This window comes from Vipera ursinii (assembly GCF_947247035.1).
Source record: "Vipera ursinii genome assembly, chromosome: 2".
Classification (NCBI taxonomy): Eukaryota; Metazoa; Chordata; class Lepidosauria; order Squamata; family Viperidae; genus Vipera; species Vipera ursinii.
Genome location: NC_139513.1, coordinates 89813835 through 89830145, shown reverse-complemented (window position 1 = coordinate 89830145; position 16311 = coordinate 89813835). Strand labels below are relative to the sequence as shown.

At 39.3% G+C, this 16311-nt stretch overlaps 1 protein-coding gene across 4 annotated transcripts in view; it reads left to right on the top strand.

The window, feature by feature from the left end:
- The first annotated feature begins 349 nt into the window (after positions 1–349).
- RAPGEF6 (Rap guanine nucleotide exchange factor 6) overlaps positions 350–16311 on the top strand; it is a 154450-nt gene continuing 138488 nt past the window's right edge. For all 4 annotated transcript variants that reach the window (XM_083354370.1, XM_083354368.1, XM_083354369.1 and 1 more), the window contains exon 1: positions 350–1111. In XM_083354370.1, coding sequence (XP_083210496.1) covers positions 1043–1111 — 69 coding nt within the window. In that variant the 5' untranslated portion in view covers positions 350–1042. The remainder of the gene's footprint in view (positions 1112–16311) is intronic.

Sequence of the window (16311 nt, the reverse complement as noted above, 5' to 3'; positions counted from 1 at the left end):
GCGAAGAGACTCCGGCTCTCTAGCGGCGGGACCCCAAAACGCTCACACGTTACACCCCTTGACCATCCCTTTCTTCCCTCCCCCTCCTCCTCCTCCTCCTCCTCCTCCCCAGGCGACGCCCCTTCTGGCTATTCGCGCCACTGAGCCTTTTATCCCCTCCGTCCCCCGCCTCGGCGAAAGGGGTGGGGCCTTGCTTCTCGAGCTGAATGTTCAGCCTGGGCCTAGCCAGCCAGCGGGCGCCTTCTGCCTCGTCACGTGACCTGGCTGCCCCCGCCCCTCCCTCCCTCCCTCCTGTCCGCCGCCCGCCCTTTTGCCCGGCCACCCCCCTCCCCAGTTGAGGCTGGGCTCCTTTCCCGCGAGCTCGGCGGTGGGTGGGCGCCTCGAGATTGCCTTTCGGGTGCGGGGAAGCTTGCCGCGAGGTGAGTTTCTCGGCTCCCGACGGCGTTTTTTGGAATTTTCTTCTTTCCCTCTCGTTCTCGACAGCCGCACCGTCCCAGCCGGCTGGACTTGCAGGCACTTCCTGCAAGTGTGGCCGGCTGGGACGTTGCGGTTGAGGGAGTCTGCTGCTCGCGCCCAGCAGCGGCGAAGGGGGCGAGCTTGGGAGGAAGAAAAGCGAGGGGGGGGGCTCCGCAGGCGCGACTTTGGGGCTCCTCGAGAGTAAGGAAGAAAGCAAAGGGAGTCGCCGCCGCCGCCGCCGCCGCCGCCACAGACCGCCCGGTTGCCGAAGAGGGACCCCGGGCGGGACGCGCGGCTGGTGGTGGATCTCGTTCCCCTCGGCTGGCCACGGCCCTCGCTTCATGAAATCTTTGAGTTTGCCAGTTGTTTGGGATTAGTTACGAAAGAAGAAAGGAGGAGGAGGACGAGGAGGAAGACGAAAAAAAAATCCTTAAACCAACGTCATTTTAACTCGGGGGTTTGGCTGGACTTAAAAAGAAGAAGGGGGAAAAAAATCGCGCTCCCGAGCTCGTGTATTGTTTTCCCTCGCTCGCTTTCATAAACTTAACTCCGAAGAACTCTGTAATTGGATAACAAGAGTAATAGGATGACATCCCTTGTAGATCCCAGGATTAAACTAGCTTTGAGGAAGAAACCATCGGAAAGAACTCAAGAGGTAACTTACTTTCCCTCCATGATTTTGCTTTTATATATATATATATATATATATATATATATATATATATATATATATATATATATATATATATATATATATATATATACACACACACATACTAATTGGACTGTGTTTGTTGCTGCTGCTGCTGAGTGCCTGACTCTTAATATATGCTAAAATATATGGCATAAAATGTTCTACAGTATGACAAACGTACTTTTACTGTAGAAAGTTATATTGATAAAGGCCAGAACGTTTGTCATTTTGCAAGTATCATGGGTTTTTTAAAAAAAATAAAAGTGTGCCTGATATCTTTTTAAAAACATTGTTTTAACACTTGAACTTTGGTGAGTTTTGTAAAAATGACTGTAATCATTACATTTATGGTAAGTGAAAGACCTCTAATGGATGTGTTGTTGAATGACATTTAACAATTCTAGGAAAATTGCATATTTGAATATGAAGTCACTCATATGTGTCTGAATTAGGGAGTATAGGATTGCAGTCAGTAAGAACAATCTAAATGTCTTCTTCTGATTTGCAGTCTTCAAGAGGGCAGGAGTGAAGATAGTCTTTCTGGCCACTTTGTTTAAAAAACAAAAACAAAAAGCTCTAACAGTGGTTGGTAAATTTATTCAGACCAGCTCTTGAAGTATTACTGCTGTTATCGTCCTTGAGGTTATATATATGATATATATATATATATATATATATATATATATATATATATATATATATATATATATATATATATATATATATATATATATATAATCTGTTTGATGGAGAGTGCAGTCTATGAAAATGGTCTGATTTTACCCTTGTTATACTGTCACTCTCCCTTTTAGGATTTTTTTGGGTTGTGTTTCCTAATCTTAAAAAAAGTAATTCATTTTTATGCTTGGTTTTTATTTTAATTACATTGATTTTATGGTTATCTTTGGTTTGTCTTTATAGGTAATATATTTTTAATTTTTGCTCTAAAGTACAAAGCACAAGCAAAACAAGTTTAAAAAATAACAAAAAATGGATCTACAAAAACATGATTTGGCCTTATTTCTAAACAAATCACCAAGTCTTGATCATACAAATACATTAAATCAGTCCTCGCATTATATTGATAACCAGCTCAAAAATAGAACACACATCTGTATTCCAAGGTTATATATTCTTGTTTTTTCATTGTAAGCCTCCTTGAGTCTGAATAAATAAAAAGGCATGGTAACAATGCAGTAATTAATAAGTCTAGTAGAGTTTATAATTTGCACTACGTAAAATCACAAACCATCAGGAAACTATAATAAGGTAATCATCAAACAAGATACATATATGTATGTTATGTCCTAATGTGGCTTATTGTTTTTGACTTAGTATAAAACAGCCCTTGTGATTTGTAATCTATAACTGATAGTGCAGTGTAATATTCAAAGCAGACTACTATGAAGTGTTCTACAAACTATGATAATAACCCATGGTTTAACAGAATGTGTGACTTCCACCAGTGTTAGTAAGTAGCAGCCACATACATTGTGATTCATCATTTTAAACCCAGTAATACTTCTGAGAATCAATCCAGAATTTACTTTGAGCAACATGCAATCATAATTTATTCATTTGTTTTAAATAAAAAAGGCAGTAGTCATACTTGCCTGTTAAGGTAAAGGGTTTCCTCTGTCTAGTCTTGAGCTATTTAAATATTTAAAGTATGTGTTTTTCAATGTGCAGAAGCATGAACTAGGCATCTCCTAACTGTTAAAATAGCAATATCTTTTGCAAGACTTGGAGGCAGCTGTGTTGAAAATAGTTGCCAGTTGTCTCACATGTGCCTGTTCCTGTGTGTTATAAAACACGGGTGTCAAATTTGCCATGTCACATGATGTTGCAACATATCACGACTTTTTTTGCATTGCTAGAGCTGGGGTGGGTGCGTTGTCAGCATGATTCAATGCCGGCAGTTTGACACCCCTGTTATAAAGCACCTCTTTCTAATGGTTTGCAGAGCTCTATTCCTTGTAATAAGGTGCACACCCCAGGGATCTTCCTTTCCAGCTGGTATCTTAGTCAATTTTAGAGTAGCTACATAGGCATCATTTCAGAGTTTGGGTTTCCATATGAAAGTATTGATGTGTGAACTGATAAGGAACAGAGCCATTTTGCCAATATTGGACATCTCATTGTTTCTAAAATGAATTTCTCCTACAGAATGGAAAAGAACCACAAAAATAAAAATGCTGTTACAGAAATGCCTGTACTTTTCCACTTCTCTATCTTCACCTCACTTTTCAGAAGAAACTAATCATTGCTTCATTTGCTAATCATTAGAAACATTGCTCAAATTCTTCTACAGAGTGCTTTGTGATATGCAGAAGTGTGCCTAAATTACCCCTTTTAGGATTGTTAAAGCAATTGCATCCTTTCCAAGTTCATGTTGCTGCCTGAGGAGCAAATCTTGGATGTCACCATATGCATCTAGATGTTCTCATAAGTTCTGAAAGATTTATTTCAAATAATTTGTACATTATTAAATTATTAGTCTGTAATTGCACTTATGGGCGACCCAGGTATACTAACAACTAAGCTAAATACACAGATCTGTGCATCTCTAAATGTGCATATACTTCAATACATTATGTATTGATACAACATAGTTGTGTTCTGTGTCTTTAATAGAGTTGGCTGGAAAGAAAGGGAAGACTTCTAACTAGGAACTTGCACAATATAAGAAAAATGATAGCAATGTAAAGCAGTCAGGAATGACCATTGTAACAGAATACAATAAGAGCTCAAATGTAATAATTGCAATACCTGCGACACAATAGATAATCCCCTTAGTAATTTATGGAAAATTTATTAGCAGATCAAATTCAAACATAGATCTTTGCATTATTCTGCACATAATTGTTAGAAATATAGGTTGCTTAAATTTTAATTATTTGATTGTAATCATACAAATGTCTACTCAAATTAGAATGTCAGAAGCTGACTGTATTAAGACTTAGTTTTTATTCTTTTGCCTCTCAGTTGGTTCAGTAACATGCACTATGGTTAGAGATAACAAGAGACAAGACTTTTGATCACAGAACTGCCAATGTAGCGTGATTGTCTCTTCAGTTACTCTTGTGTAATATAGTAATGGTGGCAGGATGTCTTCTCCACCCAAACCATTCTCTACTATTGAGCTTAACAGAGCAACATGGGTAGGGTGATTAGTATCAATTTATTTCCTTTAGGGTTGAAGTGGAAAAAAGGCGATGGTTGTTTCTCTACTATCTGTAGTTCAGAGGTGGATTATTGATTGCATATTTTGTGCTACCATGATGATCAGCTGGGAGAGTATTGTTGGACTCAAATCAATTGAAATTAATTTACAACTGCTTTGAAGGGATTAATAAATGAAAATACAGTAGTGAATGTGCTCTTAAACTATTCAAGCTTATTTTTTATATAACCTATGACATCTTGGTGCTACAAAACTCTAATAAAAATTATCATTCAGAAACTTTTTTGATGCAATTCCAATTCTTAATTATGCAAAAATGAATAAAATTGTTCAATGTTAACAGCTGTCCAGTTATTACATCACCAAGTTATTAGAGACTTGTTTGGGAGATTTATTTATGTTAACATTTAGATCCTGCCATTCTGAGTAATGACTTGTAGTTCATTTGGAGTACTATAGGATAGCTGGTGGCTATAGTTTTAAAGATTTGGATGTAGTGGGGTATGTATGGTTCAGGCTGGCACAGGGAGCAAATGTTTCATTTTTTTCTGTGTAAATAAGTGCAGATCTTTAAAGCAGCTAGGACAGAAACAGATTTCCTGTCTCTGCCTGACGCTCAATCCTCCTGCCCAGAAGTCTTGGGAAAGCTAATAAGATAAAGCTGGCAGGGAAATATATGGAAAAACATTAGGGATGTTTGATTTTTTTTGTTCAATGCTGCTTTCTTCAGTTGCATGATTTTTACTTTTGCTCGCATTTTATGTCCCTTAATTTTCTTTGTTTTGCTGATTGCAGATTAATAATTCCAATTTTTGTATGTTGGTTTTTTTTTTTTTGGTACATCCATGTCAGTCTTGAACCCTCCTGGCGATTCCTTGGATTTATCCTTGTAGTTTTCTTGAGAAGATTTTGGAAGTGGTCTGCCATTGTCTGATTCAGAGGGCTGAGAGAGTGATTGACCTAAGGTCACCTAGCTAATTTTGTGCCCAAAAGGAACTCATAGTCCCCTTTTTCTAGCTGGCGCCTTAAGCCCTACACTGAACTGGTTCTTTATATGTTGATCTAGCCAGTCTATAACTTGGTGGAATTATTTTATTCCCCAAGTACTTTTTTGCAGCTATTAAAATAATCCAGTGTTGAATTTTTAGTACCTCTTTGGCAGACATGTCAAACTCGTGACGTCTCGCGACATATTGGAACTTTTCCCCCATTGCTGGCAATGGGGTGGGCATGGTTTCCTCATGACGTGTCCGGCCCATGGGCCGGCAGTTTGACACCCCTGCACTATGGGCTCCAGGACTGGGTGAGTCTGGTAATTCTGGTAAAAAGGGAGGGATAAAAAGGGAAAGGTTGAGCCATTGATTTAAAAGCTTATTCCTCCAGAAGGGGTAATCTTTTGCACCCCTGTGAGTTTTCAGTTAAGACAAGGGTCCCCAGGTCCTGGTCCTTGGCCTGTGGGGAACTGGGTTGTGCAAGTGGCGGGTGAGTATGTAAAGGTGTGAAGCTCCATTAGTGTAAGTGGTAGACCTGCCTGCGAAGCCATCTCCTTCACCCCCACTGACGCCGCTGCCAGTCTACAGATCCGGAAATATTGGGGACTGCTGAGTTAAGGGAAGCATCCTCCAACTTCAGGAATTGATAGTGGCAACTTCACCAGCTCCAGATGGAGTTCTTTCACCTAAGCCCCTTCCCTTCCTTTGAGATACCAAAACTCAGGCAGGATAGAGCTTTCAGAAAGGCTTTGGCAGGCTTAGCTTGGAATTACCACCCCATGATATTATTAATCAAGGGGAAGTTACAATTTTAAAGCAAAATCAACTTAAAACTTAAACCTAGATTAAAATTAACATCAAGACTAATTGCTAAAATTAACACTAAAAAGCCAGGAAAAGCAAGTTTTTTTAAAAGGCAAAACTGTCAGCATAGCTCCAGATAGAGTGCGCTGCATAGCGTGGAACCAAAAGTCCCTGTTATGTGTGCGAAAATGATGGGTGTCTGGCAGCAAGGGCATATTCAAATAGCAGGTTATAATAACTGTTCAATTTCATAGCAGAAAAGGAGTTTGCTTAAATAGTAAGACCTAATGTTTAGGGATTTAAAGGTTAATGCAGAGCCTTAAACAAGCAATTGGGAAACAATGAAAGCCTTTCAATATAGGGATCGTATAATCCCTGTACTTTCCACTAATTAGCAGTCTAAAACTAAAGATTCCCTTATGTCAGAGTTATCTTCTGATTGACTGTATTGCCATATTGTGCTAGGGAAGAATATGGAAATAGTTTGTCATTGCTTTCTTCTGAAATCCTTTACCAAGTGCAAATGAAGCTCAAGCCTGATTAGCTTCTGAGCCCAGATTACAATATGTTATGATCTAGCATTCTAGCTGCTTTATTTTGCATGAACTGCAACTTCCGGACACTTCCTAAAGCATGATTCAGGATCAGATGAACTCCAGATGTGGTATAACTAAGTCATAGCTAACTCTTGCCAAGTCTGGCCAGTTGAGGAAAGGGCTATAATATAACTGCACAGATCAATGGCCTGGGTTACAAATAATAAATGTTGAGTACTATTTTCAGACATGACATGGATGGAAATCATTTCAAATGCTATATCTCAAGGACTAATCCCACCAGACAGTTTCCCCCCCCAACCCCTCCCCCGCAAAACAAAAAACAACTGTAGTCATTGGTATCAAAAGTTATCCAGACCTTCAGGAGAAAAAGTGGGGTATCTCATTCCCCCATGCCCTGTTTCTGACATAGGTCATCCACCAAATTTAGCAAAACAGTTCCAGCACCATGTCTTGGCCAAAGCCCAAATGAAGTGGGTCCAAATGATCTGTATCTTTCAGAAGTAGCAGGATACCTTATCAATTTTGCAAATCAGCTTAACCAATTTTCTTTCCTGAGGTTAACACTGGAAAAAATATAATCATTTGCATTGACATGATTTAAATATTAGTTTGTTTCTGAGTGAAATAGGAAAACGTGTGGCAGGTGTTTTAATGTTTTCCTATTGTAATTGATGTTTGAAAGACAAAAAAGTTAACATAGAAGTTTGAGATTGCAAGACCATGTACGGGGAATAAATTTCTCGAGTATGATTTCATTTTAAGTAGGCATGATGTATGAGAATGTATGATGTATGAGGCATGAGAACTATGTTGTACTCAAAGGACATAATGCTTAATGTCCGGATTAGTGGAATGTACTCTACGTGGGGCTGCCCTGGAAGTCCTTCTAGAATCTTCAATTAGTCCAGAATGCAAAGGCTCATTTATTGGTTGGAATGTGCGAATATGCACATATCAGATCTGCGCCCTGAGCCCTAAACTGGCTTCAAGTCAGCTTTCAAGTGAAATTCAAGGTGCTGATAATTAACAATAAAGCTCTTTATGTTTGGTACCAAGATATCTCCAGGCTCACTTTCTCTATCCACTAGGCTAAATCATGCCTTCTGGGAGAAAAATGATTGCAAACCCGTTTCCACATATTATTCAGAAGTTTGTAGGTGCGGCTTCTTTGTGGCAGTGCCTCTACTATGGAACCAGTCTCCTCCTTGAAGCAATTCGAGAAGGTCTGGGGTTATGGATGATGCCTAGGTTGGATTTGTAGTTATGTTATATTTTTTATTTTTTGATGGACATTATTTTATTCTTTCTTTACTACTGTGAATTGCAGAAAAACTCTTGACTGCAGTAAGCAAATAAGATTAAACTACATGGAACTTAATAAAAATTGCCATTACTATTACTATCTATCTTTAGAATTATATATAGGATACACAAAGCCAAGATGGAAAATAGAGCTGTTTTTATTGTCAAAAGTTGTTGCTGTTGTTATTATTATTATTATTAAAATTTATTTGCCACTTATCTGGCTATACAGCTACTCAAGGCGGCTTATAATAATAAAAAGAGAGAAAAATGAAAGACGTGTAAACAGAAGAGAAGTAAAATAATAGAAAGAATAAACACATCAATATGAAAACCAAAAAGACGGATAGGTGGAAAGCAGAGAGCAAGAGGGTAAGATGTTCCAAAGAGCAGGTGGTGCAGCAGAGAAGCTCTTCTTCTGGATCCTGACAGTTGGCATTCTTTGACCGACGAGATCCAAAGTAGACCCTCTCTGTCAGCATGAGTAGGATGGGCTTGTTCGAATGAGACAAGGCCGTTGATCAAGTATCCTAGATCTATGCCATCTATGAGCGCCACTCATGCGCTCGTGACCTCTCGTTTAGACTACTGTAACGCTCTCTACATGGGGCTGCCCTTGAAGTCCACTCGGAGGCTCCAACTGGTGCAGAATGCAGCCGCGCGAGTTGTGCTGGGAGTCTCCTGATACTCTCATGTTTCACCTTTGCTCCGCGAGCTGCATTGGCTGCCGGTTGTCCTCCGGGTGAGATTCAAGGTGTTGGTAATGACTTACAAAGCCCTACATGGCATGGGTCCGGATTACCTACGGCAACACCTGTGGCCGGTGTCAACTTCCCTCCGTCCAGTGCGCTCCCACAGAGAGGGCCTCCTCAGGGTGCCTCCGATCAAAGAATGTCGATTGGTGGCCCCCAGGGGGAGGGCATTCTCTGTGGGCGCGCCAGACCTGTGGAACTGCTTACCAGTTGAGCTCCAGATGGCCCCCGACCTTCGCTCCTTCCGGCGCAATCTAAAAACTTATTTATTTGAGCAATCTGACCTGGTCTGATGGGTTAGGGTTGGGGTTTTAATATGTTTTAATTAATTATTGTTTTGAACTTGGGCATAATATTTAATCGTTTTTTAACTTTTGTATTTTGTTTTTTATATTTATTGCCCTGTACACTGCCCTGAGTCCTTCGGGAGAAGGGCGGTATAAAAATATAATAAATAAATAAATAAATAAATAAATAAATAAATAAATAAATAAATAAATAAATAAATAAAGAAAGAAAGAAAGAAAGAAAGGCTTTAAAGGTAAAAACCAATACCTTGAACTGCATTCAGAAACAGACGAGATTACTATTACTCTCATTAATAAATGCTTCAGCAACTCTTGACGTGTTGCTGAACTATAATTCCTCTTTTGTTGTGGCTTATATTTATTGAGGCTGTGAGGAGTTGGATTCTGAAGCTGAGGTTTGTTAAGTTCCCATTATTTACCATATATGAATACAGTCTTCATTCTGTATCTTTTTCATGATGTTTTTACCCTTGTTGACAAGGGTGTGGTATCAAATGGAACTAAGGGAATTTTTTTAAAAAATTTGGAACTACCGTAACAGAAATTAGTTATACCTCCCCACGCACAGAAATGCTCAGTGACCTTTTGTAACCTTGTTGAATCACGATCATTTCTTGATGAGTAGGAGTATAAATCCTAATATAAAAAAGTATTTCTGGAGAGGGCTGTGCATTTTCCTTTTTGTGTGGGGGGTGGATATTTGGGTAAATTGTTCTGATACAAATTTCTGAAAATTATTTTGCATTGTAGTGCAAAGTAGTGAATGAACAAACCAAACTGACCATAGTTTTCAACTGTTTCGTTTTTGGAGCAATCTAGTGGGAATAAAGCTCAAATTGCATAATATAATCTGGGATTTCTTGGGTCGTAAAACCTTTGTTTTTGTTATATCCTGTTAAAATATATTTGCTGGCTTGTTACACTTGTATGATTCTTTTGTCTTTTAAAGTTATGAAAGAATATTAATGAAATAGTTCACATTGCAATTGTTCTTTGTCTAAACTATTATTGTTAATTCTCATTTACTATACAGTGTACCACGCAACCAGATTCTTTAATGATAGACATTTTTTAAAAAGGCAGCAATAACATTCTTGCTGACAGCGTAACAAAAGGCCTGTTGTTCTGTTGCATAGTAGAGCCAAAAAGAAGAAACATCTGCTTCTTGTTTCCAGAAATAACTGGTATTTGAAGTAGAAAATTTTTCAATGCTTCCAGTATTCCCCCCCCCCAATGTATTTGGTAGGTGCAGTAAGCCTTAGCCCTTGTTTTCGTAAATAAATAAATCTTCCCATTGTTGAATAAATCTGATGTACTTTCATTAACTACCTGTGCAAAGAGAATGTAAATATATAGCTTTCTGGTTAAAAATATCACAACTCTATTAAATTTTAACTTTTCTGAGTACTGATTTCTATTTGTGTGTGCAGGTGAAATTCTGCCTTGCTGCTTCCCTTTGAGTTGCAAAAGTGATTTGGCGAACTTGAATCACTAAGGTGCCATATCCATGGAATAATTTCCTTCGCATTGCCGCACTGGGTTCCTTTTATTTATTTATTTTGGCTCATTTTTTTAAAAAAATTAAAAACTTAAGTCTAAATTATTCTAAGATTTATGGTATGTCCTACCTTGTGTCAGTGTGCTCTTACGTGGACTCTTCATTTATTGTATTCCTATACATTTTCTGAAGTGGCTTTAATGTTTTTGAGAATTTTTTTTCAAAACTACTTCTTTTCTTTTTTTAAATACAATTTGGCACATCTTTTAATATAAAATTCAATATTAATTCTAATTATTTAGTTATGTGTAGTTGTACAAACAGCTTTCCGAAGGACCTGGGATAGGCAGATGTTGTTTGGTGCTATTGAAGGTACTGTTTGGTGGTATTGTAGGATGTAAGCTTTTCCAACTAAAACTGCCTTTTGCAATTGACTGATGGTGATTTGTCAGTGCCGATGGTATTCAAATGGCGCTCTGGTTGTCTTGGGATTGCACCCAAAGTTTATTTATTTTTGTATTTATTTTAATCCCATTTATATCCTGCCCTTCTCCGAAGACTCAGGGCGGCTTACAATTTAAAGCACAAACCAATGTGCTTAGCAATAGCCTTCATTCTATGTATATGCCTGCTTATTAGGGCTTTCATCCCCCCCCCCAAGCGGCATTATTACAAAGTCAGCTTAATTGCCTCCAACAATCTGGGTCCTCATTTTACCTACCTCGGAAGGATGGAAGGCTGAGTCAACCTTGAGCCTGGTGGGATGCGAACCTGCACTAATTGCAGGCAGCTGGTGTTACTTAAGGAGGCATTAGCCCACTGCTCCACCAAGGCTTACTACAGTTACTACTACAGTTATTACTACAGTTGCTCTACTTCTATATGCAGGTCTTTATATTTTGTAATTTTCTCTAGTTCTTTCTCTTCTCTTCTGCTGTCTCTAGCTACTGCAACGTCCACTATCCAGACTATTTGTCATTCTTATCAACAATTCTTAAATCTGGGATATTGTGTGATAGCTACTTGTCTGTTTGAATTTAAAATTTCCAGAGCACTTTAGTGTCTTTATTTTCTATTACTTGTCTATTTTGTGGACACACTAGTTTTTGCTTGCAGGCAAATAGTGCTTCTTGCAGTTATTCCAATGCATCATTGTTTGCTACTTTGTTATGCCATTGTTTGTAGTCAGTCTATGTCAGGGGTGTCAAACTCAATTTCATTGAGGGCCGCATCAGCATTGCGGTTGCCCTCGGGGCCGGGTGGGTATGGCCAGGGTGGGCGTGGCCTACTGGGTGGGTGTGGCTAGAGTGCGTATGGCCTATTGGGTGGGTGTGGCCAGCTCTACATCGTTTGCATCAAGGGTGCCTATGGGGGCCTGGGCAGGAGTGGGACAGATCTGAGGGTCTCTGGCAGAAGGAGGGTCTCTGGGCAAGGGCCAAGGCAGTGGGGGTCATTCCCTCACTGTTTCCAGGATGGCTTTGCGGGCCACATGAAACCACTTCGTGGGCCGCATCCGGCCCCCGGGCCTTGTGTTTGACATGTCTGGTCTATGTGATCATCTTGTAGCAGCTAACTAGGTTGTCCATTCTTTCTTCAGCTTCTTTGCAGAGGCGGCATTTGCTGTCTGTTGCTGTCTTCTCAATTCTGGTTTTATATGAATTTATTCTTAAGGCTTGGTCTTATGCAGCCAGTATTAGTTTCTCTTCAATTTTCCAGCTCTTAGCCATTCCCAGAACTTTTTATTATCTGATTTGCCTGTTAGTTCTTTCTTTCTTTTTTTGTATTGGCCATGTAATATTTTGTCTTGCTGTGTGTCTTTTCCAATCTTCACTTGTTCTTTCTTATTGTCCAGTTTGGTCTCTCCAATACTCAGTAAGCATTCCTAATATATTAGCTCCAGTGCATCTTCTTCACTGTCTTTCAGTGATTCAGTGTCCTTTCTTCTTCTTCAGCTATTTGGTGTACTTGTAACATTCCATGCCTTGGTAAGTAGAATCCGTCAACGTTGCTGCATGGATGAAGGCATGATTCATTTCCCTTATTATTCTGGCCTTCCTATCCAGGGCTTTTATTTCTGATTGAGTCTGGTCCACTGTTATCTAATGACTAAAATTGCCCAAATGTTCATTGCCTTGGTGCTATTTCCTCCACTGAATTTGTACTTTTAAGATGTTTTGCCCCCATGATATATTCACTTCTGACTTCCTTCTTGATTTCAGTGACCTTGATGCTGTTATTTGAAGGATGCCTAGATATTTGTAGAGATTGTTTTCAACTAGACTTTTGATGTTATTTTTTTGATTTGATGTATTTTGATTCCTTTAGAATTCACTATTTTCCCCCTGTTGATGGTGAGGGTGGCACATTTGTCTAGTCCAAACTCCATTGCAATATCTTGGCTGTACATAAGGACAATATTGAGCAGTGATTTTATTTCAGGTATTGTTTTTTCATACAGTTTCAGATCATCCATGTAAATGAGGTGGGATAGCCTGATACATGTTTTTGATGTTTGATAGCTGTGGACTGATTAGTTCAGTATTGTTGGCAGAGGAATCAGTGCAATGACAAACAATAGTGGTGATAGTGAGAATCCTTGAAAGATTCCTCTTGGTATTAACCCTTTCCAGTCTATTATCATTGACCAGCAAGTTTGTCTTCCATAGTGCCATTGATATTTGCACAAAGTCTCTGATGTTCCTGTTGATTCTTGTTAATTTTTTTTAATCCCATTTATATCCCGCCCTTGTCCGAAGACTCAGGGTGGCTTACAATTTAAGCACAAAGCAATGTGCTTAGCAATAAGGCACCTGATGACCCAATCGTGTGGCAGGGAGTCCAATACTTTCCTGATAGTCCCTGACTTAATGACTACAATTGAACTCAAAATTTCTGTTTGTAAGCAAGGCAGATGTTAAGTGAGTTTTGCCCCACTTTACTATCTTTCTTGCCACAGTTAAGTGAACCACTGCAGTTGTTAGTAACATGGTTGTTAAGTGAATCTGGCTTCCCCGTTGACTTTGCTTGTCAGAAGGTTGCAAAAGTGATTACATGACTCCAGGACACTGCAACTGTACATGCCAGTTGCTGAGCATCCAAATTTTGACAGAGATGCTGCAATAATTTGAAGTGTGAAAAATGGTCATATGTCACTTTTTAGAGTGCTTTTGTAACTTCGAACAGACACTAAATAAATGGTTACAATTTGAGGACTACTCTAATCAATTGAAGCTATATTCAAGTTTGTCTTCCTTCTCTTACAGTTTTCCAAAATCATCTTGTCAATTAGGAGGTGATCTTTTGTTCCTCTACTGTTCAGGAGGAAGAGTTTGTTTTCAATTAGATTGCTGTTGGACTGCATCAGCTGTGGCACCAGTTAGCAACTTGAAAATTCCTGTTAAGCATGCAATTGACCTGTAATTACCTGGTGCTGCCCTTTTTGTTGGATCTTTCATTACCAGGTTTTGCCAGATGTTAAACCCAATCTTCAATTTCATCTTGCAGTATATTGTTAAATTGCTTGACAAAGAGTAGGTATAGATCAGCCAGATGTTTCAATAAAAAACCATTCATTTACAGTGAGGTAAAAAGATTTTGTACATTTGCCCACTGACAAAGAAATGATCAGTCTATAATTTTAATGGTAGGTTTATTTTAACAGTGAGAGACAGAATAGCAACAACAACAAAAATAATCCACTAAAACACATTTCAGAAAAGTTATAAATTGATTTGCATTTTAATGAGTGAAATAAGCGTTTGACCCTTTCGTAAAACATGACTTAGTACTTGGTGGCAAAACTCCTGTTGGCAGTCACAGAAGTCAGATGTTTCTTATAGTTGGCCACCAGGTTTGCACACTTTTCAGGAGGGATTCACTACCCATTTTCAGTGCCCTGGGTGAGGGAAGGAAGTTCTCACCCAAGATTTGACTGTACATGGCCCCATCCATCATCCTTTTGATGCAGTGAAGTTGTCCTGTCCCCTTAGCAGAAAAACACTCCCAAAGCATAAAGTTTCCATCTCCATATTTGATGGTGGGGATGGTGTTCTTGGGATGACAGGCAGCATTCCTCCTTCCCTTAACATTAACTCTTTGAGTTGATGCCAAAGAGCTCGATTTTGGTCTCATCTGACCACAACACTTTCACCCAGTTCTCCTCTGAATCATTCAGATGTGGCAAACTTCAGACGGGCCTGTACATGTGCTTTCTTGAGCAGGGGGACCTTGCGGGTGCTGCAGGGTTTCAGTCCTTCACGGTATAGTGCATTACCAATTGTTTTCTTGGTGAATATCGTCCCAGCTGCCTTGAGATCATTGACAAGATCCTCCCATGTAGTTCTGGGCTGATTCCTCACTGTTCTCATGATCATTGAAACTCCATGAGGTGAGATCTTGCATGGAGCCCCAGACGGAGGGAGATTGACAGTTATTTAGTGTTTTTTCCATTTACAAATAATTGCATCAGCTGTTGTCACTTTCTCACCACGCTGCTTGGCGATAGTCTTGTAGCCCATTCCAGCCTTGTGTAGGTCTACAATCTTGTCCCTGACATCCTTGGACAGCTCTTTGGTCTTGGCCATGGTGGAGAGTTTGGAATCTGATTGATTGATTGCTTCTGTGGACGGCTCCCAGATGTCTTTTGTACAGGTAACAAGCTGAGATTAGGAGCACTCTCATAAAGGGAGTGCTCCTAATCTCAGCTCATTACCTGTATAAAAGACACCTGGGAGCCAGAAATCTTGCTGATTGATAGGGGATCAAATACTTATTTCACTCATTAAAATGCAACTCAATATATAACTTTTTTGAAATGCGTTTTTCTGGATTTTTGTTGTTATTCTGTCTCTCACTGTTAAATAAATAAATGAAACTTAGCATTAAAATTGTAGACTGATCATTTCTTTGTCAGTGGGCAAATGTACAAAATCAGCAGGGGATCAAATATTTTCCCCCCTCACTGTATATTTCCACACTGCCCATCTCATCTAAGCGTCTCCTTCAGCTGGTGTTGACCATTCTTAAATTTCCTGATCCTTTTGTCCCCCATTTCTGCTGTTACTGTAGAATGTTTCATTTCAGCTTCTTTTTTATTCTTGTGCAGTTGCTTTATCCAAGCTGCATTCATGTTATATTTCTTTGGATTTTCCCATAGCTGTACCCAGAACTGCACTGTTTTTATTTTTTTCAGGTGTTGACTACAATGTAAAACTTTGCTTTTCTTCACATTAAAACACATTTTGTTAGCCCTGTCCAACAAAATGAGTTTTAATGTGGAAAAAGGCAAAGATTTACATTTAGGCAGGAAAAATCAAAGGTATAAGTACAGATTAGGTGAGACCTGACTGAAAAAGGGTAACTGTGAGAGGGACCTTGGAATCCTAGTGGATGATCACTTGAATATGAGCTAGCAGTGTGCAGCAGCAGGCAAAAAAGCTAATACAATCCTGGGTTGTATAAACAGAGACATAGACTCAAAATCACGTGAAGTATTAGTACCACTTTATAAAAGCCTAGTAAGACTACACCTGGGATACTGCAATCAGTTTTGGTCACCACACTACAAAAAAGATGTTCAGATTTTGGAAAAAATTCAGAGGAGCAACTAAAATGATCAAAGGCATGGAGACTAAAACATATGAAGAATAGCTGCAGGACTTGGGAAAGAAGAAATAGGGGTGACATGATAGCAGTGTTCCAGTATTTGAGGGGCTGCCATAAAGAAGAGGGGGTCAAATTATTCTTCAAAGCACCAGAGGGC